General features: G+C 47.5%; 1 protein-coding gene across 14 annotated transcripts in view; it reads left to right on the top strand.

Annotated features, from left to right (window-relative positions):
* The first annotated feature begins 8095 nt into the window (after positions 1–8095).
* Positions 8096–26941, top strand: part of TCF7L2 (transcription factor 7 like 2) — a 185965-nt gene continuing 167119 nt past the window's right edge. For 4 of the 14 annotated variants that reach the window (XM_040438187.1, XM_040438186.1, XM_040438183.1 and 1 more), the window contains exons 1-3: positions 8100–8746; positions 10549–10615; positions 10740–10873. In XM_040438187.1, coding sequence (XP_040294121.1) covers positions 8558–8746; positions 10549–10615; positions 10740–10873 — 390 coding nt within the window. In that variant the 5' untranslated portion in view covers positions 8100–8557. Of the gene's footprint in view, positions 8747–10548; positions 10616–10739; positions 10874–26941 lie in introns of all 14 variants that reach the window. The other 10 variants (XM_040438188.1, XM_040438180.1, XM_040438184.1 and 7 more) reach the window with 6 other exon arrangements.

Raw genomic sequence — 26941 nt, 5'->3', positions numbered from 1 at the left:
ATTTCTGTGTGTACATGTGTCAGTGAGTGTGTACTCGTGTCCCTACCTGTACACGTCTGAGCTTGTAGATATGTTCTTGAATGTGTACATGTATCAGAGAGTTTGTATATATATTTATGAGTGTATACAGTGAGTGTGCAAATGTATCAGAATGTTTGTACATATATTCCTGTGTGTGCACATGTGTAAATGTGTCAGTGAGCCTGTACGTGTCAGAGACTGTTGATATGTTCTTGATTGTGCCAGTATTAGTGGGTGTGCACATGTGTCAGTGAGTGTGTACATGTAATAAAAAAATAAAATAAATACATGTCTCTGTGTGTGTTTATGGGTCAGTGATCCTGTTGGTGAGTGTGTACATGAGTTAGTGCAGACTGTATAAGTGTTGGTGAATGTGTTCATGTGTGGGTGAGTACAAGCTGTACATGTGTGTAGTTGTAGATGTGTGTCACAGTGTGTCGGCGAGTGTGTAAATGTGTTGGTGCAGGCTGTACATGTGTGCAGTGTGTAGATGTGTCAGTGAGTGTGTCCATGTATATGTGAGTGTGTACATGTGTCCGTGCAGACGGTACATGTGTTGGTGAATGTGTTTGGGTGTATGCACAGTGTGTAGATGAGTGTGTTATTGCCTGCTGTGTATGAAGTTGTGTCCTGAGTTTTAGTGTGTGCTGTGCCCTGTGTGCAGAGCTGAGTGTGTGCTGTGCCCTGTGTGCAGAGCTGAGTGTGTGCTGTGCCCTGTGAGCAGAGCTGAGTGTGTAGTTGTGCCCAGTGTGCAGAGCTGAGTGTGTGCTGTGTGCAGAGCTGAGTGTGTAGTTGTGCCCAGTGTGCAGAGCTGAGTGTGTGCTGTGTGCAGAGCTGAGTGTGTGCTGTGTGCAGAGCTGAGTGTGTAGTTGTGCCCAGTGTGCAGAGCTGAGTGTGTGCTGTGTGCAGAGCTGAGTGTGTGCTGTGTCCTGTGTGCAGAGCTGAGTGTGTGCTGTGTGCAGAGCTGAGTGTGTAGTTGTGCCCAGTGTGCAGAGCTGAGTGTGTGCTGTGTGCAGAGCTGAGTGTGTGCTGTGTCCTGTGTGCAGAGCTGAGTGTGTGCTGTGTGCAGAGCTGAGTGTGTGCTGTGCCCTGTGTGCAGAGCTGAGTGTGTAGTTGTGTCCTGTGTGCAGAGCTGAGTGTGTAGTTGTGTCCTGTGTGCAGAGCTGAGTGTGTAGTTGTGTCCTGTGTGCAGAGCTGAGTCTGTAGTTGTGTCATGTGTGCAGAGCTGAGTGTGTAGTTGTGTTATTTGTGCAGAGCTGAGTCTGTAGTTGTGCCCTGTGTGCAGAGCTGAGTGTGTAGCTGTGCCCTGTGTGCAGAGCTGAGTGTGTAGTTGTGTTCTGTGTGCAGAGCTGAGTGTGTGCTGTGCCCTGTGTGCAGAGCTGAGTGTGTAGTTGTGTCCTGTGTGCAGAGCTGACTGTGTAGTTGTGTCCTGTGTGCAGAGCTGACTGTGTAGTTGTGTCCTGTGTGCAGAGCTGAGTGTGTGCCGTGCCCTGTGTGCAGAGCTGAGTGTGTAGTTGTGTCCTGTGTGCAGAGCTGACTGTGTAGTTGTGTCCTGTGTGCAGAGCTGAGTGTGTGCCGTGCCCTGTGTGCAGAGCTGAGTGTGTGCTGTGTCCTGTGTGCAGAGCTGAGTGTGTAGTTGTGCCCTGTGTGTAGCTGTGTCCTGTGTGCAGAGCTGAGTGTGTAGCTGTGTCCTGTGTGCAGAGCTGAGTGTGTGCTGTGCCCTGTGTGCAGAGCTGAGTGTGTAGTTGTGTCCTGTGTGCAGAGCTGAGTGTGTGCTGTGCCCTGTGTGCAGGCTGAGTGTGTGCTGTGCCCTGTGTGCAGAGCTGAGTGTGTGCTGTGCCCTGTGTGCAGAGCTGAGTGTGTGCTGTGCCCTGTGTGCAGAGCTGAGTGTGTGCTGTGCCCTGTGTGCAGAGCTGAGTGTGTGCTGTGCCCGGTGTGCAGAGCTGAGTGTGTGCTGTGCCCTGTGTGCAGAGCTGAGTGTGTGCTGTGCCCGGTGTGCAGAGCTGAGTGTGTGCTGTGCCCTGTGTGCAGAGCTGAGTGTGTGCTGTGCCCTGTGTGCAGAGCTGAGTGTGTGCTGTGCCCTGTGTGCAGAGCTGAGTGTGTGCTGTGCCCTGTGTGCAGAGCTGAGTGTGTAGCTGTGTCTTGTGTGCAGAGCTGAGTATGTGCTTTGCCCGGTGTGCAGAGCTGAGTGTGTAGCCGTGTCCTGTGTGCAGAGCTAAGTGTGTGCCGTGCCCTGTGTGCAGAGCTGAGTGTGTAGTTGTGCCCTGTGTGCAGAGCTGAGTGTGTGCTGTGCCCTGTGTGCAGAGCTGAGTGTGTGCTGTGCCCTGTGTGCAGAGCTGAGTGTGTGCTGTGCCCTGTGTGCAGAGCTGAGTGTGTGCTGTGCCCTGTGTGCAGAGCTGAGTGTGTAGCTGTGTCCTGTCTGCAGAGCTGAGTGTGTAGCTGTGTCCTGTGTGCAGAGCTGAGTGTGTAGTTGTGTCCTGTGTGCAGAGCTGAGTGTGTAGTTGTGTCCTGTGTGCAGAGCTGAGTGTGTAGTTGTGTCCTGTGTGCAGAGCTGACTGTGTAGTTGTGTCCTGTGTGCAGAGCTGAGTGTGTAGTTGTGCCCTGTGTGCAGAGCTGATTGTGTAGTTGTGTCCTGTGTGCAGAGCTGAGTGTGTAGTTGTGCCCTGTGTGCAGAGCTGAGTGTGTAGTTGTGTCATGTGTGCAGAGCTGAGTGTGTAGTTGTGTCCTGTGTGCAGAGCTGAGTGTGCAGAGCTGAGTGTGTAGCTGTGTCCTGAGTGCAGAGCTGAGTGTGTGCTGTGCCCTGTGTGCAGAGCTGAGTGTGTAGTTGTGCCCTGTGTGCAGAGCTGAGTGTGTGCTGTGCCCTGTGTGCAGAGCTGAGTGTGTGCTGTGTCCTGTGTGCAGAGCTGAGTGTGTGCTGTGCCCTGTGTGCAGAGCTGAGTGTGTGCTGTGTCCTGTGTGCAGAGCTGAGTGTGTGCAGAGCTGAGTGTGTAGCTGTGTCCTGTGTGCAGAGCTGAGTGTGTGCTGTGTCCTGTGTGCAGAGCTGAGTGTGTGCTGTGCCCTGTGTGCAGAGCTGAGTGTGTGCTGTGCCCTGTGTGCAGAGCTGAGTGTGTAGTTGTGCCCTGTGTGCAGAGCTGAGTGTGTGCTGTGCCCTGTGTGCAGAGCTGAGTGTGTAGTTGTGCACTGTGTGCAGAGCTGAGTGTGTGCCGTGCCCTGTGTGCAGAGCTGAGTGTGTGCCGTGCCCTGTGTGCAGAGCTGAGTGTGTGCCGTGTCCTGTGTCTAGAGCTGAGTGTGTGCCGTGTCCTGTGTGCAGAGCTGAGTGTGTGCTGTGCCCGGTGTGCAGAGCTGAGTGTGTGCTGTGCCCGGTGTGCAGAGCTGAGTGTGTGCTGTGCCCTGTGTGCAGAGCTGAGTGTGTGCTGTGCCCTGTGTGCAGAGCTGAGTGTGTGCTGTGCCCTGTGTGCAGAGCTGAGTGTGTGCTGTGCCCTGTGTGCAGAGCTGCGTGTGTGCTGTGCCCTGTGTGCAGAGCTGAGTGTGTGCTGTGGCCTGTGTGCAGAGCTGAGTGTGTGCTGTGCCCTGTGTGCAGAGCTGAGTGTGTGCTGTGCCCTGTGTGCAGAGCTGAGTGTGTAGTTGTGTCCTGTGTGCAGAGCTGAGTGTGTAGTTGTGCCCTGTGTGCAGAGCTGAGTGTGTAGTTGTGCCCTGTGTGCAGAGCTGAGTGTGTAGTTGTGCCCTGTGTGCAGAGCTGAGTGTGTGCTGTGCCCTGTGTGCAGAGCTGAGTGTGTGCTGTGCCCTGTGTGCAGAGCTGAGTGTGTGCTGTGCCCGGTGTGCAGAGCTGAGTGTGTGCTGTGCCCTGTGTGCAGAGCTGAGTGTGTGCTGTGCCCGGTGTGCAGAGCTGAGTGTGTGCTGTGCCCGGTGTGCAGAGCTGAGTGTGTGCTGTGCCCTGTGTGCAGAGCTGAGTGTGTAGTTGTGTCCTGTGTGCAGAGCTGAGTGTGTAGTTGTGCCCTGTGTGCAGAGCTGAGTGTGTAGTTGTGCCCTGTGTGCAGAGCTGAGTGTGTAGTTGTGCCCTGTGTGCAGAGCTGAGTGTGTGCTGTGCCCTGTGTGCAGAGCTGAGTGTGTGCTGTGCCCTGTGTGCAGAGCTGAGTGTGTGCTGTGTCCTGTGTGCAGAGCTGAGTGTGTGCAGAGCTGAGTGTGTAGCTGTGTCCTGTGTGCAGAGCTGAGTGTGTGCTGTGTCCTGTGTGCAGAGCTGAGTGTGTGCTGTGCCCGGTGTGCAGAGCTGAGTGTGTGCTTCGCCCTGTGTGCAGAGCTGAGTGTGTGCTGTGCCCTGTGTGCAGAGCTGAGTGTGTGCTGTGCCCTGTGTGCAGAGCTGAGTGTGTGCTGTGCCCTGTGTGCAGAGCTGAGTGTGTGCTGTGCCCTGTGTGCAGAGCTGAGTGTGTGCTGTGCCCTGTGTGCAGAGCTGAGTGTGTGCTGTGCCCTGTGTGCAGAGCTGAGTGTGTGCTGTGCCCTGTGTGCAGAGCTGAGTGTGTAGTTGTGTCCTGTGTGCAGAGCTGAGTGTGTAGTTGTGCCCTGTGTGCAGAGCTGAGTGTGTAGTTGTGCCCTGTGTGCAGAGCTGAGTGTGTAGTTGTGCCCTGTGTGCAGAGCTGAGTGTGTAGTTGTGCCCTGTGTGCAGAGCTGAGTGTGTAGTTGTGCCCTGTGTGCAGAGCTGAGTGTGTGCTGTGCCCTGTGTGCAGAGCTGAGTGTGTGCTGTGTCCTGTGTGCAGAGCTGAGTGTGTGCTGTGTCCTGTGTGCAGAGCTGAGTGTGTGCAGAGCTGAGTGTGTAGCTGTGTCCTGTGTGCAGAGCTGAGTGTGTGCTGTGTCCTGTGTGCAGAGCTGAGTGTGTGCTGTGCCCTGTGTGCAGAGCTGAGTGTGTAGTTGTGCCCTGTGTGCAGAGCTGAGTGTGTAGTTGTGCCCTGTGTGCAGAGCTGAGTGTGTAGTTGTGTCCTGTGTGCAGGCTGAGTGTGTAGTTGTGTCCTGTGTGCAGAGCTGAGTGTGTAGTTGTGCCCTGTGTGCAGAGCTGAGTGTGTGCCGTGCCCTGTGTGCAGAGCTGAGTGTGTGCCGTGCCCTGTGTGCAGAGCTGAGTGTGTGCTTTGCCCTGTGTGTAGAGCTGAGTGTGTGCTGTGCCCTGTGTGCAGAGCTGAGTGTGTGCTGTGCCCTGTGTGCAGAGCTGCGTGTGTGCTGTGCCCTGTGTGCAGAGCTGAGTGTGTGCTGTGCCCTGTGTGCAGAGCTGAGTGTGTAGTTGTGCCCTGTGTGCAGAGCTGAGTGTGTGCCGTGCCCTGTGTGCAGAGCTGAGTGTGTGCTGTGCCCTGTGTGCAGAGCTGAGTGTGTGCTGTGCCCTGTGTGCAGAGCTGAGTGTGTGCTGTGCCCTGTGTGCAGAGCTGAGTGTGTGCTGTGCCCTGTGTGCAGAGCTGAGTGTGTGCTGTGCCCTGTGTGCAGAGCTGAGTGTGTGCTGTGCCCTGTGTGCAGAGCTGAGTGTGTGCTGTGCCCTGTGTGCAGAGCTGAGTGTGTGCTGTGCCCTGTGTGCAGAGCTGAGTGTGTGCAGAGCTGAGTGTGTAGCTGTGTCCTGTGTGCAGAGCTGAGTGTGTGCTGTGCCCTGTGTGCAGAGCTGCGTGTGTGCTGTGCCCTGTGTGCAGAGCTGAGTGTGTGCTGTGCCCTGTGTGCAGAGCTGAGTGTGTGCTGTGCCCTGTGTGCAGAGCTGAGTGTGTGCTGTGCCCTGTGTGCAGAGCTGAGTGTGTGCTGTGCCCTGTGTGCGTGCTGTGCCCTGTGTGCAGAGCTGAGTGTGTGCTGTGCCCTGTGTGCAGAGCTGAGTGTGTGCTGTGCCCTGTGTGCAGAGCTGAGTGTGTGCTGTGCCCTGTGTGCAGAGCTGAGTGTGTGCTGTGCCCTGTGTGCAGAGCTGAGTGTGTGCTGTGCCCTGTGTGCAGAGCTGAGTGTGTGCTGTGCCCTGTGTGCAGAGCTGAGTGTGTGCTGTGCCCTGTGTGCAGAGCTGAGTGTGTGCTGTGCCCTGTGTGCAGAGCTGAGTGTGTGCTGTGCCCTGTGTGCAGAGCTGAGTGTGTGCTGTGTCCTGTGTGCAGAGCTGAGTGTGTGCTGTGCCCTGTGTGCAGAGCTGAGTGTGTGCTGTGCCCTGTGTGCAGAGCTGAGTGTGTGCTGTGCCCTGTGTGCGTGCTGTGCCCTGTGTGCAGAGCTGAGTGTGTGCTGTGCCCTGTGTGCAGAGCTGAGTGTGTGCTGTGCCCTGTGTGCAGAGCTGAGTGTGTGCTGTGCCCTGTGTGCAGAGCTGAGTGTGTGCTGTGCCCTGTGTGCAGAGCTGAGTGTGTGCTGTGCCCTGTGTGCAGAGCTGAGTGTGTGCTGTGCCCTGTGTGCAGAGCTGAGTGTGTGCTGTGCCCTGTGTGCAGAGCTGAGTGTGTGCTGTGCCCTGTGTGCAGAGCTGAGTGTGTGCTGTGCCCTGTGTGCAGAGCTGAGTGTGTGCTGTGCCCTGTGTGCAGAGCTGAGTGTGTGCTGTGTCCTGTGTGCAGAGCTGAGTGTGTGCTGTGCCCTGTGTGCAGAGCTGAGTGTGTGCTGTGTCCTGTGTGCAGAGCTGAGTGTGTGCTGTGCCCTGTGTGCAGAGCTGAGTGTGTGCTGTGCCCGGTGTGCAGAGCTGAGTGTGTGCTGTGTCCTGTGTGCAGAGCTGAGTGTGTGCTGTGCCCTGTGTGCAGAGCTGAGTGTGTAGCTGTGTCCTGTGTGCAGAGCTGAGTGTGTGCTGTGCCCTGTGTGCAGAGCTGCGTGTGTGCTGTGCCCTGTGTGCAGAGCTGAGTGTGTGCTGTGCCCTGTGTGCAGAGCTGAGTGTGTGCTGTGCCCTGTGTGCAGAGCTGAGTGTGTGCTGTGCCCTGTGTGCAGAGCTGAGTGTGTGCTGTGCCCTGTGTGCGTGCTGTGCCCTGTGTGCGTGCTGTGCCCTGTGTGCGTGCTGTGCCCTGTGTGCAGAGCTGAGTGTGTGCTGTGCCCTGTGTGCAGAGCTGAGTGTGTGCTGTGCCCTGTGTGCAGAGCTGAGTGTGTGCTGTGCCCTGTGTGCAGAGCTGAGTGTGTGCTGTGCCCTGTGTGCAGAGCTGAGTGTGTGCTGTGCCCTGTGTGCAGAGCTGAGTGTGTGCTGTGCCCTGTGTGCAGAGCTGAGTGTGTGCTGTGCCCTGTGTGCAGAGCTGAGTGTGTGCTGTGCCCTGTGTGCAGAGCTGAGTGTGTGCTGTGCCCTGTGTGCAGAGCTGAGTGTGTAGTTGTGCCCTGTGTGCAGAGCTGAGTGTGTGCTGTGCCCGGTGTGCAGAGCTGAGTGTGTGCTGTGCCCTGTGTGCAGAGCTGAGTGTGTGCTGTGCCCTGTGTGCAGAGCTGAGTGTGTCCTGTGTGCAGAGCTGAGTGTGTAGCTGTGCCCTGTGTGCAGAGCTGAGTGTGTGCTGTGCCCTGTGTGCAGAGCTGAGTGTGTGCTGTGCCCTGTGTGCAGAGCTGAGTGTGTGCTGTGCCCTGTGTGCAGAGCTGAGTGTGTGCCGTGCCCTGTGTGCAGAGCTGAGTGTGTGCTGTGCCCTGTGTGCAGAGCTGAGTGTGTGCCGTGCCCTGTGTGCAGAGCTGAGTGTGTGCTGTGCCCGGTGGCAGCTGCTGTCAGTCTTCCTGCTCCTGCCCACTCTCCTTCTCTCCTCCTCTTCCGACTTCAGCACTTTAGTAAAGTGAATCTTCTCTTCTTCTTCTTTGTGTACTTTGCATTAGCGGTGCCCCCCCGGCCCTGTGCCCCCCACACCCCTGGCTCTGTGCCCCTCACACCCGACTCTCTACCCCGCTGACCCCGGCCTTGTGCCCCCCTCACCCCCGGCCCTGTGCCCCCCTCACCCGGCTCTCTACCCCCCTGACCCCGGCCCTGTGCCCCCCTCACCCGGCTCTCTACCCCCCTGACCCCGGCCCTGTGCCCCCTTCACCCCCGGCCCTGTGCCCCCTCGCCCCGGTGTCGCACATGGATGATGGGAGTTGTGCTCCGCTCTCACTTCTTGTTTGGTGACATTTATTCCCGCCCCCCCATGTGATGAAAGTTTTGTGCTCCCCCCCAGTGGGTGACTAATCCCCCCCGTCCAGTGCCCCCCTCCTCCTCCCCCTCCCTCTCTCGCTCCTCCTGTCAATCACAGCCGCCTTTGAACTGGATTCCTTCCAGTCCTAACTTCCACTGACTCGATCCGTGCGAGCTCCGCGCTGTCCGGGCTCCGTGCACCTCGCTGCGGGCTCGGGGGGCGCCCCGTCGGTTTTTGGGGGTCGCTGTGGACTCTGGCGCACGGGCTGCGCCTCTTCTCCGTCTTTGGCCATTCTTTATTGGAGGAGAGGAGGGGGCCCAGGACTCCCCCGCCCCCAGCCCCACAAAGACAGGGACCCGGCAGCACCCCGGGGCCCCCCTCCCTCACCCCTCCCTCCGCTGCGCCGAGCAGGGGAAGCGCCAGAAAGTTTTTCGGGGGGCGCAGAGTCTCCCCGCAGCCGCGGCTTCTCCGTCCTCGCTGCACACGGAGCGGTAATCATGCCGCAGCTGAACGGCGGAGGAGGCGACGATCTGGGGGCCAACGACGAGATGATCGCCTTCAAAGACGAAGGGGAGCAGGAGGAGAAGATCTCCGACAACTCGTCGGCCGAAAGAGATCTGGCCGATGTCAAATCGTCGCTCGTCAACGAGACCGAGACCCATCAGAACAGCTCGTCCGACTCCGAGGTGAGAGACCGGGGGTAGAGGGGCAGGAGCCGGGGGTAGAGGGGCAGGTGCCGGGGGTAGAGGGGGGCAGGAGCCGGGGGTAGAGGGGGGCAGGAGCCGGGGGTAGAGGGGGGCAGGAGCCGGGGGTAGAGGGGGGCAGGAGCCGGGGGTAGAGGGGCAGGAGCCGGGGGTAGAGGGGCAGGAGCCGGGGGTAGAGGGGCAGGATCCGGGGGTAGAGGGGCAGGAGCCGGGGGTAGAGGGGCAGGAGCCGGGGGTAGAGGGGCAGGATCCGGGGGTAGAGGGGCAGGAGCCGGGGGTAGAGGGGCAGGAGCCGGGGGTAGAGGGGCAGGAGCGGGGGTAGGGGAGGCAGGAGCCGGGGGTAGAGGGGCAGGAGCCGGGGGTAGGGGGGTAGGTGAGGGGAACACTCGTCCTATGAGATCTGTCAGCACCCCAAACTTTCTAGGGGCCCCTGATCCAGAGAGAGAGGGTGAGATCTCCGAAATGTCACAGAGAAGGGACCAGACCCCGGAACAATAATAATAACCGCAGGGTCCGGTGTGAATAGTCCGGTAAATCCTGAGGATTATTCCTGTGTTTCCTGTACTTCTAATGAGGGGTTTATCATTAATGTAAAGTTTATAAACTCTGCTCATCTAATAATAATAATAATAATAATAATAATAATATCATATATAACTGTTATTATTATTATTATTATTATTATTATTATTATTATTATTATTATTATTATTATTATGTTATTACTATTGGATCAGTCAGTATATCACTGCTGGGATGGGGTGTAGAGATATATATCTGTGTGTCATTAAAATCTGGATATGAGGATCTGGTTATATTTCCATCTATAATAATAATATAGAATTGTCACAGATGAGAACACATTACACTATAATAGTTCAGTATATAATGTGCTCTGTGTTGTGGAGAGGATTCTGTAGGTTTATTCCCTGTATGTTCTGTGTACTATTATTCTGTACATTATATACACGTCTGCTCTGTAGATTATATTCCTATATGTGCTCCTTACATTCTATACCTGCATGTTCTGTATACTTTGTGTGTCCTGTACATTATATACATGTGTGCTGTATATTATATACATGTGTCCTGTATATTATATACATGTGTGCTGTATAATATATGGCTGTGAGCTGCATATAATACACGTGTGTCCTGTACATTATATACATGTGTGTCCTGTATATTATATGGACGTGTGTCCTGTACATTATATACATGTGTGTCCTGTATATTATATACACGTGTGTCCTGTATATTATATACATGTGTGTCCTGTACATTATATACTTGTGTGTCCTGTATATTATATGGATGTGTCCTGTATATTATATACATGTGTCCTGTATATTATATACACGTGTGTCCTGTATATTATATGGATGTGTGCTGTACATTATATACATGTGTGCTGTATATTATATGGTTGTGTGCTGCATATAATACACGTGTGTCCTGTACATTATATACATGTGTGTCCTGTACATTATATGGCTGTGAGCTGCATATAATACATGTGTGTCCTGTACATTATATGGCTGTGTGCTGCATATAATACACGTGTGTCCTGTACATTATATACATGTGTGTCCTGTACATTATATGGCTGTGAGCTGCATATAATACATGTGTGTCCTGTACATTATATACACATGTGCCCTGTACATTATATACACGTGTGTCCTGTATATTATATACATGTGTGTCCTGTACATTATATACATGTCAGTGTGCTTTAGGCTTCTTGATGATGATGATGAGACTGTTCTTTTTCCCGTTGTCAGGCGGAGCGGCGGCCTGCAGCCAGACCGGAGAGCTTCCGGGACAAGAGTCGGGACAGCCTGGAGGAAGGTGGGTTCTATAGCGGGAGGGGGCCCTGGGTGCCGCCTGTTAACCCCTTCATAACCTGGGCTCGCTCTGGGGTGCGGGGTGCACTCTTCTTTGGCATTAATGAAACTTTTCTTTCCCGTTGTAGCTGGGAAAAGACAGGACGGGGGTGGAGGAGGCCTGTTCAAGAGCCCGGCGTACCCCGGGTACCCCTTCATCATGATCCCGGACCTGGGCAGCCCTTACTTGCCTAACGGCTCCCTGTCCCCCACCGCCCGCACGGTAAGTGTCACCCCCTCCCCTACATGTGTATAGACCCTATTCTCTTCAACGGGTGGACCTTGTTACATTGTATCCAGTGAAGGTTCCACCTGTCGGATACAATGTATCAGTACGCCCCCCCCATCCCCTATCTGCACAGAGAAGCAGCTTCTCCTATGGGGACCCCTCTATCCTCATTATACTGACCCCATATTACCGTATGTTACATTATGAAGGGTATATGTGACACACGATGGACCGTCTACTCTGTGATGCCCCTGATATTCTCTAGGGTGAACCTTATGTTCTCTGTGACGACCCTTATAGGGTTAACCCTATATTCTTTAATATTAAACGTTATATTTTACATGACCCTCACGTTATCTATACGTCTATTATCCCCCTTCTGTACTCTTCGATGTCCCTTTTTACTTTCTGGTGACCCGTAAATCCCTTATTACGCCCCTTCTATACTCCACAATGCTTCTTTCATACTCTGTGATGCCCCTTCTTTATACTTTAGATTTTTCTATAATGTCTCTTATATTCTTTGATGACCCCTATTGCTTCTGTCAGGCCCCTTCTTATATGATGTCCGTCCTATAATCTATAATGCCGCTTTCTCCATTATGCTAAGAAGCCCATTTTCTATTCTGATGCCCCTTCTGTATTTTATCATCGCACCGTCACCTGTGATGCCAGTTTTAGATGATGTGATGCCCCTTATACGCTGTGATGATGTATAATATGTGATGCTCTTCTTCTGTGCCCTATGATGGTCCTCATACCCCCTGTGATGCCCCTTGTAGAACCTGTGATGCTCTTCTTCCATGCCCTATGGTGGCCCTCATGCCCCTTCTATAGCGGTGGTGCCCTCATGTGCCGCTCTTCTCCTTCTCCTGGAGCTGCTATTGGTTTGTTTGCTTTTCCTTCTGCTTTCTGCCTCGCTGATCAAGAGCGACTACTTTTGCTTTCTTTATGTCAGGGCTCCTTCAGTTCAGTTATTGGCCCCTGAGAAAGGGGAAAAAGAGCTAGGGCCAGTGGTTGTAATGGTTATGGGGGAACGCTGCCCCAACCCCAAAAAGACTCATACTCTGGTTCAAAGTAACTGAGACCTTCTGTGTGTGAATAGCTGAGCTGTCAGGTGTCGCCTGGTGCACGGTCTGTATACAGGGCGGACATTGCGTCCAGATTGTGAATGAGCCACTAACCGGCTAAAGCAAGAGATCCCAACCTCATGATATTCAATCTGTCTATCTATCTATCTATCTATCTATCTATCTATCTATCTATCTATCTATCTCCTATCTATCTATCTATCTATCTAATATCTATCTAATATCTATTATCTATCTAATATCTATCTATCTAATATCTATCTAATATCTATCTATTATCTATCTATCTATCTATCTATCTATCTATCTATCTATCTATCTATCTATCTATCTATCTATCTATCTATCTATCTATCTCATATCTAATATCTATCTATCTATCTATCTATCTATCTATTATCTATCTATCTATCTATCTATCTATCTATCTATCTATCTATCTATCTATCTATCTATCTATCTATCTCTAATTCTATTAGAAGATGATTGGTTGATATAGAGTGATAAATAATACCGCCGTTGTGTTCGCAGTGCTTTGCGTGTTGTTTCTGAATGGCCGCGGACATTGTAGCTTCACCATCTCCATGTGAAGCGTTAGATATTCTAGATGTTCAGATCTTCTCTGCCGTCTTTTTTGTTACATTTAATAATTTTTTTTTATTTTTTTTTATATTTCTATGATTTTTTGTTGTTGTTGTTACAGAAATTTTTCTTGTGTTTTGGGGAATTGTCTGTAAATAAATGTTGATCCAGATCTTCGGAATGGTGTTGGATGTTGGGGGTATTCTGCGTTACATGGTACAGATTTCCTCCATAGATGCCACATCTTTGTCACATTGACAGAACCTTAAATTCCATTTCATTTATTATTTCTTCCAGAACTATAGATTTTATTCTTTGTTTTGTTTTAAGAAAAATTGAGAAATGATAGAATCTTCTCGTGGTGTCTCCCATCAGTGATATGAGATGGAAGAATATTTGCTCCTGATAAAGCCTTCGAGATGGAAGGTGTCCCCGAGACGCTATAGGGGAGCTGGATTGTATCGGCTGGAATTGATACCTTCTTCTCATGGATATTGATCGCTCTTTCTTTTGAATTATTGCTGCTTGTTTGTTCCATTGTCCCTGATGTGAGATGTGCGGAGACCCCTCTGGATGCGGCTTTTGCTCCGGTCTGGGTGAGGAATGTTCCCGGACCTCGAGCCGCCTCCGGCCGACACTATTTTATTTCTTCACTTTTTATTTTCACAATTTCTTGTTTACGTGAAATATAAATAGCTGAGGGTTTGTGGTCGCCTTGTGGTTGTACCCTTGTGACAGTTCAGCCCTGAAGGGGTTAAGGCACTTGCGGTTTCGCTTTCAGACCTCCTTGGAAAGGGAACAATTTAACCCATTAGCCTCGGGGCCTCTCTTGCAGTAAAGTGTTTCTTAAACACTTCTAAATGTCTGTGACACCCCCCCCCCCCCATTTCCTAATGTAACGTGACATTACAGTAATTACACAGATCATTAGACTTTAAATGGGCAGCGACCTCACATTCACCAGAGCGGGTGCCCCCTGGCCGGCCGGGCTTCTTCCCACCTCTTAGGGCGTAGCAAGGCACAAAATCCCGAGACAAGATCCGAGCCTCCCGGACGGACATACAGGCCACGGACACGTTCTGTCCAGGGAAACGTCCGCCCTATAGTGTCATTCTATATGTGTCCATTGTTCTCCTCTGCTTCATGACGTGAACTTCATAGATCTCCATAAGTGGAAAATATGTATGTGAACCCCTCACATGTCAGTCCATCCAGACACAGTATCTAGTAGTAATAACTGTGCTCGGTATAGGGCGGGTTTTCTTCTATCATATATCCATTTAATATCTATCTATCTATTATCTATCTATCTCATATCTATCGATCTGTCTATTATCTATCTATCTATCTATCTATCTATCTATCTATCGTCTATCTATTATCTATCATCTATCTATTATCTATCTATCTATCTATCTCCTATCTATCTATCTCATATCTATCTATCTATCTATCTATCTCATATCTATCTATCTATCTCTCTATCTATCTATCTATTTATCTCATATCTATCTATCTATCTATCTATCTATCTATTATCTATCGTCTATCTATCTATCTATCTCTCTATCTATTATCTATCTATCTATCTATCTATCTATCTATCTATCTATCTATCTATCTATCGCATATTTTATATCTCTCTATCTATTATCTATCTATCTATTATCTATCTATCTATCTATCTATCTATTTATCTCATATCTATCTATCTATCTATCCATCTATCACATATCTATCTAAAAAAATGAAATGCATCCTATAATAGTGAAGTTGCAGCTATCTCAAGTGAATAATTTTTTTTTTTACTTTTTCCACTATTTTAATGGGTGCTGTTCATTTATTTTATTTTTTTCATCACATGTCCAGAACTAGCACCTCTATTATCTGGACTTTCCATTGCTGCTGTATTTTCTTTTGTTTTCTATCTATCTCATTGTCTATTATTATTATTATTATTATTACAGCGCCATTCATTCCATAGCGCTGTACATATGATGAGCGGTGCACATACATAATACAGACAATTGCACTAAGCAGGAACAAGACTAGTTACAGACTGGTACAGAAGGTGGAGAGATCTATCTATCTATTATCTATCTATCTATCTATCTATCTATCTATCTATTATCTATCTATCTATCTATTTATCTATATATCTATCTATCTCCTATATATCTATTATCTATCTCATATCTATCTATTATCTATCTATCTATCTATTTATCTATTATCTATCTATCTATCTATCTATCTATCTATCTATTATCTATCTATTATCTATCTATCTATCTATTTATCTATCTCAAAATCTTCTTTGCTTCCGTTAGTCCTCTGCTGTGACGCTCTTAGATACACGCCGACACGTATACGTCTTTACTCTTCAGTCCCAGGATCTGTGGTCCGGGGATGGTTCGCGTCCCTGTATCGCGGTCTCTGCGGTATGACATCTTCTCCTCCGTCGCGGCGAGGTTCTCTCTCACTTCTTACATTGTCTCTTACTCCGACTCTTACTCCCACATCTCGGCGCCGGTCACTGGTTCCATCTTGTCCTATGTGGTTAAAACCCAGGATTTTCCTTGGAAATTGAATATCAGAGATCACTGAGTTTACCTTTTAAAATTTAGATTTTTTTTTAAAGTTTCTATTGTATATTTGAATGTTTGTTTTATATAAAAATCGACCAAAAACATGAAAATCTGTGGGCCGAGTTTACTGCAAATGACATGCATTACATCTGTGGCCTGGTGATCAGATTGAAGCCTCGGGATGATTTTCACCCTCAAAATGTAGCATTTCTTACTTTCCAAAAATTTTATAGATTTTTCTGCTGAATTGTGGCCAGTCCGTCCTGTGGATGTGCTGGGTGTGAATCTCCAGTACGTGATCAGGTTTATGTAAAGGTTTTCACCTTGTTACAATTTGTTGGGGAATTTTTGAGGAATGAGATCATGTGTTGATTAAAAAAAATCAAATGGAATAAATAGCTTAAGGGGGAGCGAGAGCACAGAGACTGCTTGTCCTGAGAGTGACGGATGGGAGGGACCATGAAGTTTTAGTGGGGTAATAATTGAGCCAAGGGCCCCCCCCTTCTCTTCCAAAACAAAAGAACTATGTAGACTGTGAAAATGTTAGATTGCAATTTGTCAGCCGGTTTCAGGATCTGCCGTATGAACAGATTAGGAAATGACAGCTGGGAGTCTTTATCTGGACCGGCAGTTCTCCCCATAGCTAAGATTCACCGGGGCTTTTTCCAGCTGCCTGTGAAAGTTGCATTAATGGTCGTTCTGGATGAGACAGACTGGATTTGTCAAACGTTGTCCCGTACAGGAAAGTGCAGAGGAAAACAGAAGAACATGAGGAAGTTGTTCCTGCAATCCCCCCCCATAGACATTGCATGTAAAAAATCTGTAAAATGTTTCACTACTTTTTACATTTATGATGATTAAAATGCTAAAAATATGAATTTCCATTTCAGTCGGGTTCTCACGGTACATTATTTGCTGCAATATTTCCCTTTGAATGTACAAATTAGGATAGAGCTCTTTAGCTTTAAGATGCTTAAAAACACAGGAGAAACTTGAGAAAAGCAACGCAAAAACAAGTAGAACAAAATGCACCTCAATGTCATGCAGCACATCGAATCCTGAATCATACAAAGCATTGCAACTCAAAGTCAGGGCTCATGCACACGAATGTATTTTCTTTCCGTGTCCGTTCCGTTTTTTGAGGACCGCACGCAGAACCATTCATTTCAATTGGTCCGCAAAAAATCGGAAGTTATTTTACTCCGTGTGCATTCTGTTTCAGTATGTCCGTATTTCCGTTCTGCAAAAAAATAGAACATGTCCTATTATTGTCCGCATTACGGACATGGATAGGACTGTTCTATTAGGGGCCGGCTGTTTTGTTCCGCAAAATACGGAATGCACACGGACGTCATCCATATTTTTTGCGGATCCGTGTTTTGCGGACAGAAAAATACTTATGGTCGTGTGCATGAGCCCTCATGTAGATCATTGCAACTCAAAATCATATAGAACATTGTAACTCAAAACCATACATAACAATGCGCCAACAAATGCAAAACAGCGTGCAAAAAGCAAGATAAAATGGAAGGATGTTGAGAATTGCAGCCGTGTATGAGTCAGTCCCATAGAGATGAATAAGCTACATGGATGATATATTGTGCAAAGGAAAGTGTTAGCCCGTGTTCACACAAGCTGTTTTCAGAGGATTTTATGGGGCTGGGAGTCATTTTTCCTAGTCTCAAGTACATTTGCTGAGTTTACTTTTTATTGAAATAAAACCCCAAATTATGTATAAAAAAATCATTTTTTAAACCATTTTTTTGGTTTCTGCTTATGGTTGAACTAGAAAGGACTGGTCCCAGCTAAATGAGAAGAAGGCCAAACTGGGATGTTGATAAACACTAAGATCCCTCCCACACAGATATTGTAGGACAGGAATCGCAGGTCATTCTGGTCACAGCAGAAATCAATGTGATTAATGCAGAACATTCTCAGTTGATTGGAGGTAACAATAAATACCAAGAAAGGCCTGAGCGGCAGCTGTTGTGAGCATCAGTGTATTCCTATGGACTGTGACTGTAGCATCTCTCATTGTATTCCTATGGACTGTGACTGTAGCATCTCTCATTGTATTCCTATGGACTGTGACTGTAGCATCTCTCATTGTATTCCTATGGACTGTGACTGTAACATCTCTCATTGTATCCCTATGGACTGTGACTGTAGCATCTCTCATTGTATCCCTATGGACTGTGACTAACATCTCTCATTGTATCCCTATGGACTGTGACTGTAACATCTCTCATTGTATCCCTATGGACTGTGACTGTAGCATCAGTCGTTGTATTCTTATAGACTATGACTGTAGCGTCAGTCCTTGTATTCCTCTGGACTGTGACTGTAGCGTCAGTCGTTGCATTCCTATGGACTGTGACTAACATCTCTCATTGTATCCCTATGGACTGTGACTAACATCTCTCATTGTATCCCTATGGACTGTGACTGTAACATCTCTCATTGTATCCCTATGGACTGTGACTAACATCTCTCATTGTATCCCTATGGACTGTGACTGTAGCGTCAGTCGTTGCATTCCTATGGACTGTGACTGTAGCATCAGTCGTATTCCTATGGACTGTGACTGTAGCGTCAGTCGTTGTATTCCTATGGACTGTGACTGTAGCGTCAGTCGTTGTATACCTATGGACTGTGACTGTAGCGTCAGTCATTGTATTCCTATGGACTGTGACTAACATCTCTCATTGTATCCCTATGGACTGTGACTAACATCTCTCATTGTATCCCTATGGACTGTGACTGTAGCATCTCTCATTGTATTCCTATGGACTGTGACTGTAGCATCAGTCATTTTATCCCTATGGACTGTGACTGTAGCATCTCTCATTGTATTCCTATGGACTGTTGATCCAGGGAGTTATTCTGATGCCTGATTGGAGTCGGGAAGGAATTTTTTATTCCCCTAAAGTGAGGAAAATTGGCTTCTACCTCACAGAGTTTTTTTTCTTTTCTTTTGCCTTCCTCTGGATCAACTTGCAGGATAACAGGCCGAACTGGATGGACAAATGTCTTTTTTCGGCCTTATGTACTATGTTACTATGTTACTGTGACTGTAACATCTCTCATTGTATCCCTATGGACTGTGACTGTAACATCTCTCATTGTATCCCTATGGACTGTGACTGTAGTATCACTCATATTGCTATGGATTGTGACTGTAGCATCTCTCATTGTATTCCTATGGACTGTGACTGTAGCATCAGTCGTTGTATCCCTATGGACTGTGACTGTAGCATCTCTCATTGTATCCCTATGGACTGTGACTGTAATATCTCTCATTGTATCCCTATGGACTGTGACTGTAACATCTCTCATTGTATCCCTATGGACTGTGACTGTAACATCTCTCATTGTATCCCTATGGACTGTGACTGTAGTATCACTCATATTGCTATGGATTGTGACTGTAGCATCTCTCATTGTATTCCTATGGACTGTGACTGTAGCATCAGTCGTTGTATCCCTATGGACTGTGACTGTAGCATCTCTCATTGTATTCCTATGGACTGTGACTGTAGCATCAGTCGTTGTATCCCTATGGACTGTGACTGTAGCATCTCTCGTTGTATTCCTATGGATTGTGACTGTAGCATCTCTCATTGTATCCGTATGGACTGTGACTGTAGTACAGCAAAGTAATCAAACAACAGGTAATGGCAGCATCTCCAGATATTCATTTTATTCTTCGTACTTACAGGAATGTGTACAAAAAGAAGCTTGACAAAGGCTACTTTGTAGCCGAAACGTTGCATTTTCAGCTTTTTTTTGTACACATTCCTGTAAGTATGAAGAATAAAATTAATATCTGGAGATGCTGCCATTAAGGTACTTTCACACTAGCGTTATTCTTTTCCGGCATTAAGTTCCGTCCTAGGGGCTCTATACCGGAAAAGAACTGATCAGGCATATCCCCATGTATTCTGAATGGAGAGCAATCCGTCCAGGATGCATCAGGATGTCTTCATTTCAGTCTTTTTGACTTTTCAGGACGGAGATAATATCGCAGCATGCTACGGTTTTATCTCCGTCCAAAATTCCAGAAGGTTTGCCGGAATGCCAGATCCGGCATTTTTTTCCCATTGACGTGCGGATCCGGCCCCGAGTGTTCTGGCAAAACGGATGCATGCGCAGACCTTTTAAAATACACAAAAAAAATAATACCGGATCTGTTTTTCCGGATAACACCGGAGAGACTGATCCAGTGTTTTAATGCATTTGTCAGACGGTTCCGCATCCGGATCAGTCTACAAATGCTATCCGTTTGCACACGGATTTCCGGATCCGGCAGGCAGTTGTGAAAGTAGCCTTACCTGTGGTTTGATTACTGACCTGTGGATCTGCGGTCGTGGATCTGCGGTCGTGGATTGGCTGCTGCATTCCCGAGAGGTCGATTAGGCCCGTGTGGGTGCTGCTCTTCTTTTCACTGTAGTACAGCAAAGGTCTTCACGTAGCCAATCGTCTTAGATAGATTTTGATTGGTTGCGAGAGCCTTGTAGATTATTATTGCAGGCGCTCATTGGCGGTTGTATCGTCCGTATAATCAGTGCGTCCAGCGCTTAGGATCTGTACCTGTCGTGTTATAAAATTTTATAACCATGGATTTGTCATTGTGAATATGGAAACGTGTAATTTAGGCTCCTTTGTGGATGAGATATTTAATTTTACAACTTGTGCCTTAATAGGTCTGTTAATGTATAAAACGCGCGCTGCCGGGGGTTGTCTGCGTAGGTTTCCGCAGTCAGTAAATCTAGGGGTTTATTTACAGCCTATCTGACGCCTCGCGGCTCCTCAGCAGGTTCTGGGGGGAACGTGTAAGGTTTCATCCTTTAATTATGAGATGTTTATTTAAAACAGATACTTTGTATCAAGCGCAGAGTAAACGGCTCCATTGTAACCAATGACATCACCATCGTGACCTGCCTTGTGGATTCCATCGCCTGCCCACATCTTTTCAGTTACAGTGTCTTATTTTTTTATTTTTTCATTTCCATTTTGAATATAAAATATTTTCTTAATTTTTATTTTTATAAATGACTATTTAGCTGGATTTGTAGCGCGTCATGCGTGTGCATTGCCGTAATTGTGAGTCGGCCACGAAAGGAAAGATAATTGTATAAATCGGATTATTCCATCTTGTACAGTAACATAATAACCATAGCTTTAGAGCGATTCAATTATCAAATCCGATGAGAATGTCTGTTGATGTTTATTAGCTCTATAAATGCTGCATATCATCGTCATTATGGCGGTCTGACGCTAGCTGCTGCGCTTTGCTGCAAGTGTATGTATTTTTCCAGCTGTTACTTGTCAGTGAATGGAAACACAAGAATTTCCCATCGCACCAGGGGCGCGGAAATTTGCAATTAAGTAGCTCTGATTGCGTCAGTAAATAGGGGCGTGAAGAACACCTAGTACCACCCGAATGTACATTCATAGATGGCAGCATACATGGATGGGTGCACACAGGACTGGCATTACTCCCTAGCTATAGGCCGTCGCTCTAGGGAGTCGCTGAAGGTCTTTTGACCTCTTCCATCAAGAGAGACCAGCAGCACTAGAATATCTGGCAGCCGCTTGTCTCCCCAGAATATTGATATCGCACACTTAGCTCGGTTGAACGTTTAGCAGGTTCTGATGTATGTGGTGTACTTTAGGATTGCATTTTTATACTAATGGTTACATATCACATGTATGTACCTTAAAGGGCCCTTGTTTTTCTTTACATTAGGACTTCAATGTTAGTTACATTGTTACAATATATTTTCCTTTTATTGTATCTTTTTACCGCGAGGTTGCAGAACGTACACCCCTGCACACACATATATTTCTTTAGATGTATGTGTATTATCGTCCTTCACATGTCATCGGGGTCCCACCGGCCCAAGGTCTGAGTTCAGGATTCCTTGCTTACTCCTGACAATATCTTCTGCTGTTACATATGGATCATCCTGCAGGCTTTGGGGCTTGGTGTTTGTGTGTTTTTTTTTATTTTTGACAGTTTTGTAATATTTTTTTTTTCCATTTTGAAAAAATAAATAAAAAATGCCTAAAATATCACAATATATGCCTAATTATGGATGAGGGTCTTGTCCCATCATGAGTCGGCCCGGGGCGCTGGTCCGTAATGTGGTTGTAAACATGGATTTCTTGGTGGTTTTGGTATGATATGTGAATGAGGGCTTGATGGTTCTGTGCAGGGGGTAGACTCCATGCAGTTTGATGTGGTGTGACAGCACCCATGTGCAAATTTGGAATTTAATCAGATAAAACACCACACAAGAATTAAAAAGGGGGAAAAAAGCACAAAAATGCAAAAAAAAACCACCCAAACCCTTGTATTGTATCCTACAGCAGCAGTCGCCGGTTGACTCATGACAGGCCGTGGTCCTTCTCTCCATCACTTTGGTTTTCCTGTGATGTTGTGTTTGTCGTGTGAATATCGATTTCAATGTTTTGCCTATGGAAAGATGATTTAAATGGAAGAGTAGAGATGTGTTTGTTTTTTGGGGCAGCGGCTGCGCCCTGGGTCTCGCCCTCGGGTTACAGCTCTCGCCTCTCGTGTTTGTGTCTTTGCCGTGAACTGTAAAAAAGTTATTAACTGATTACGTGTTCCACAAAGTGTTGCAATGTTTCATTGAGTTAAGCCCCGCCCTGTTGTACTGCCGCCATCACGTGTCAGGCTCGCGGGTGGAGCTGAATGCTGAATGCTGCACTGACTGTGTCGTATCTGCTGTCACAGTGTATCGCCGCAGGTCTTAGGCCTCGGTGCAAACAAAGATCCTCTGAGCTTCAATTCAGTAATAATTCAAAGCAAAAAGCAAAGTACTAAACACGATAAATCCTCTGCAATAATACCGAATGTAGCCCCATATTACATCCATCAGTGTGACGGCCATGGGGCCCCATAAGTGATCCGCAAAGTGCCCCCATAATAGTGATAGTCACCATGCCCCATAACAGTGACATCCACAGTGTCCCCATAACAGTGACGTCCACAGTGCCCCATAACAGTGACATCCACAGTGCCCCCATAACAGTGACATCCACAGTGCCCCCATAACAGTGACGTCCACAGTGCCCCATAACAGTGACATCCACAGTGCCCCCATAACAGTGACATCCACAGTGCCCCCATAACAGTGACATCCACAGTGCCCCATAACAGTGACCTCCACAGCGCCCCCATAACAGTGACATCCACAGTGCCCCCATAACAGTGACATCCACAGTGCCTCCATAACAGTGACATCCACAGTGCCCCTATAACAGTGAGATCCACAGCGCCCCCATAACAGTGACATCCACAGTGCCCCATAACAGTGACACCCACAGTGCCCCCATAACAGTGACATCCACAGTGCCCCCATAACAGTGAGATCCACAGCGCCCCCATAGCAGTGACATCCACAGCGCCCCCATAACAGTGACATCCACAGTGCCCCCATAACAGTGACATCCACAGTGCCCCATAACAGTGACCTCCACAGTGCCCCCATAACAGTGACATCCACAGTGCCCCCATAACAGTGAGATCCACAGCGCCCCCATAACAGTGACATCCACAGTGCCCCCATAACAGTGACACCCACAGTGCCCCCATAACAGTGACATCCACAGTGCCCCCATAACAGTGAGATCCACAGCGCCCCCATAGCAGTGACATCCACAGCGCCCCCATAACAGTGACATCCACAGTGCCCCCATAATAGTGACACCCACAGTGCCCCCATAACAGTGACATCCACAGTGCCCCCATAACAGTGAGATCCACAGCGCCCCCATAGCAGTGACATCCACAGCGCCCCCATAACAGTGACATCCACAGCGCCCCCATAACAGTGACACCCACAGTGCCCCCATAACAGTGACATCCACAGTGCCCCCATAACAGTGACACCCACAGTGCCCCCATAACAGTGACACCCACAGTGCCCCCATAACAGTGAGATCCACAGCGCCCCCATAGCAGTGACATCCACAGCGCCCCCATAACAGTGACATCCACAGCGCCCCCATAACAGTGACATCCACAGTGCCCCCATAACAGTGACATCCACAGTGCTCCCATAACAGTGACATCCACAATGCCCCCCATAACAGTGCCCTGCAGTCTGGGAATGGCGTCACTTGGCCTCGTAGTTGGTGCCATGAAAAGTAAAATCTGCAGTTTGCAGACAGTAACTCGCTGCCATACTTGTGCTGTGATTCGGCCGGCGCTCAGGCCTCTCCCATCTCCACATGTGGTGAATTGTAATGTCAATGGCTTACAGATGCAGCGAGACTGGGGGGGGGGGGGGGGGGGCTGACAGCGGTCCCATCTACAGGGGGATACACAAAAGAGTGGGGTCCTATAACCAGACCTCAAATCCCTGAACCCAAGGTCACATCAGTTATTGCCCCGTCTCTGGGAGGATCACATGACTTGCAGCGCAGCCGGGGCCCCGCTCCCACACCTGTCCCCTGTGACATGCACGGCGCCGCTCGTATTCAGGATGTGCGTCGATATCACAGCCGATATCACAGCCGCTCAATATGAAATCTAGCAAATTCTAAACTTTTGAAAAAGACAGTGGAGACTGATCCGTCCCCGTCCTCCATGCAGCTGCTGGGAATGTATGGCATCCTGTTAGAAGGAACCGGTGCAGCGAGGCCTTGCGGGGGCGATTTCCCACCTGTCCCTTCGTGCATGGCCTGAGTCTTGTACCTGTTCTCTCTCCTGGGTAATGATTAACCACACGGAAGAGAAGTGCTGCGGGCAGCGTGTGAGCAGCCACACATTGCGCCATTCCTCCTGCAGACCTCGCGCTGTTTGCAGATCACTCATTCTTATTGTGCTCAGACTTCTTCCCTATCAGCTATGCAATCCGCCGGGTCCTGCAAATACTACGGAGAATAGGGCCACATTCACAACACAGAGCAGCAACTCCATGAGCCGTAGAAACTGCAGAAAGTGACCTAGAACTGCTTCTATGGGAAACTGCGGTTTATTACTGCAGGAAAAACGGACACGCTGCTGTTAAATGTGGTTTCCCCAGGGCAGTAAATGAGGGAAAATGCTGCAAACTTGTTTCTTGGAAAATATGAAAACTATAAGCCGAGTGGAGAGCAAAGATTTATTAAAATCTCATTGACTCCCATGTAAAGTCTCTGCATATTAAAGAGAGGTGGACGGATGAGCGCAGGTTTGGGGGGTCGCGTCTGACTCCAGGCTCATTACTGCTGCTGTGTCTTGTATGTTTTAGGTAGAGTTCTCTCATGGATTGGTGTCCAGTTTCTGGTTCCACCTCCTTGATATGATGCTGACATATATCGTAGCGGTGTATTATAGTCAGTGATATGATGCTGACATATATCGTAGCGGTGTATTATAGTCAGTGATATGATGCTGACATATATCGTAGCGGTGTATTATAGTCAGTGATATGATGCTGACATATATATCGTAGCGGTGTATTACAGTCAGTGATATGATGCTGACATATATCGTAGCGGTGTATTATAATCAGTGATATGATGCTGACGTATATCGTAGCGGTGTATTATAGTCAGTGATATGATGCTGACATATATCGTAGCGGTGTATTATAGTCAGTGATATGATGCTGACATATATCGTAGCGGTGTATTACAGTCAGTGATATGATGCTGACATGTATCGTAGCGGTGTATTATAGTCAGTGATATGATGCTGACATATATTGTAGCGGTGTATTATAGTCAGTGATATGATGCTGACATATATCGTAGCGGTGTATTATAGTCAGTGATATGATGCTGACATATATATCGTAGCGGTGTATTACAGTCAGTGATATGATGCTGACATATATCGTAGCGGTGTATTATAGTCAGTGATATGATGCTGACATATATTGTAGCGGTGTATTATAGTCAGTGATATGATGCTGACATATATCGTAGCGGTGTATTATAGTCAGTGATATGATGCTGACATATATCGTAGCGGTGTATTATAGTCAGTGATATGATGCTGACATATATCGTAGCGGTGTATTATAGTCAGTGATATGATGCTGACATATATATCGTAGCGGTGTATTACAGTCAGTGATATGATGCTGACATATATCGTAGCGGTGTATTATAATCAGTGATATGATGCTGACGTATATCGTAGCGGTGTATTATAGTCAGTGATATGATGCTGACATATATCGTAGCGGTGTATTATAGTCAGTGATATGATGCTGACATATATCGTAGCGGTGTATTACAGTCAGTGATATGATGCTGACATGTATCGTAGCGGTGTATTATAGTCAGTGATATGATGCTGACATATATTGTAGCGGTGTATTATAGTCAGTGATATGATGCTGACATATATCGTAGCGGTGTATTATAGTCAGTGATATGATGCTGACATATATATCGTAGCGGTGTATTACAGTCAGTGATATGATGCTGACATATATCGTAGCGGTGTATTATAGTCAGTGATATGATGCTGACATATATTGTAGCGGTGTATTATAGTCAGTGATATGATGCTGACGTATATTGTAGCGGTGTATTATAGTCAGTGATATGATGCTGACATATATCGTAGCGGTGTATTATAGCCAGTGATATGATGCTGACATATATCGTAGCGGTGTATTATAGTCAGTGATATGATGCTGACCTGTATCGTAGCGGTGTATTATAGTCAGTGATATGATGCTGACATATATCGTAGCGGTGTATTATAGTCAGTGATATGATGCTGACATATATCGTAGCGGTGTATTATAGTCAGTGATATGATGCTGACATATATCGTAGCGGTGTATTATAGTCAGTGATATGATGCTGACATATATATCGTAGCGGTGTATTACAGTCAGTGATATGATGCTGACATATATCGTAGCGGTGTATTATAGTCAGTGATATGATGCTGACATATATCGTAGCGGTGTATTATAGTCAGTGATATGATGCTGACATATATCGTAGCGGTGTATTATAGTCAGTGATATGATGCTGACATATATCGTAGCGGTGTATTATAGTCAGTGATATGATGCTGACATATATTGTAGCGGTGTATTATAGTCAGTGATATGATGCTGACGTATATTGTAGCGGTGTATTATAGTCAGTGATATGATGCTGACGTATATCGTAGCGGTGTATTATAGTCAGTGATATGATGCTGACATATATCGTAGCGGTGTATTACAGTCAGTGATATGATGCTGACATATATCGTAGCGGTGTATTATAGTCAGTGATATGATGCTGACATGTATCGTAGCGGTGTATTATAGTCAGTGATATAATGCTGACATGTATCGTAGCGGTGTATTATAGTCATCGATATGATGCTGACATGTATCGTAGCGGTGTATTATAGTCAGTGATATGATGCTGACATATATCGTAGCGGTGTATTATAGTCAGTGATATGATGCTGACATGTATCGTAGCGATGTATTATAGTCAGTGATATAATGCTGACATATATCGTAGCGGTGTATTATAGTCAGTGATATGATGCTGACATATATCGTAGCGGTGTATTATAGTCAGTGATATGATGCTGACATATATCGTAGCGGTGTATTATAGTCAGTGATATGATGCTGACATGTATCGTAGCGGTGTATTATAGTCATTGATATGATGCTGACATATATCGTAGCGGTGTATTATAGTCAGTGATATGATGCTGACATGTATCGTAGCGGTGTATTATAGTCATCGATGTTGGTCCCTTAATGCCGAAGGATCTTGCAATGTAAATGTGAGAACACAGGAGGAGGTTAAAGCGGCCA

Source organism: Bufo bufo, chromosome 6 (genome assembly GCF_905171765.1).
Source record: "Bufo bufo chromosome 6, aBufBuf1.1, whole genome shotgun sequence".
Taxonomy (NCBI): Eukaryota; Metazoa; Chordata; class Amphibia; order Anura; family Bufonidae; genus Bufo; species Bufo bufo.
The sequence above is the reverse complement of the archived record's forward strand: the minus strand, read 5'-3'. Positions and strand labels throughout refer to the sequence as shown.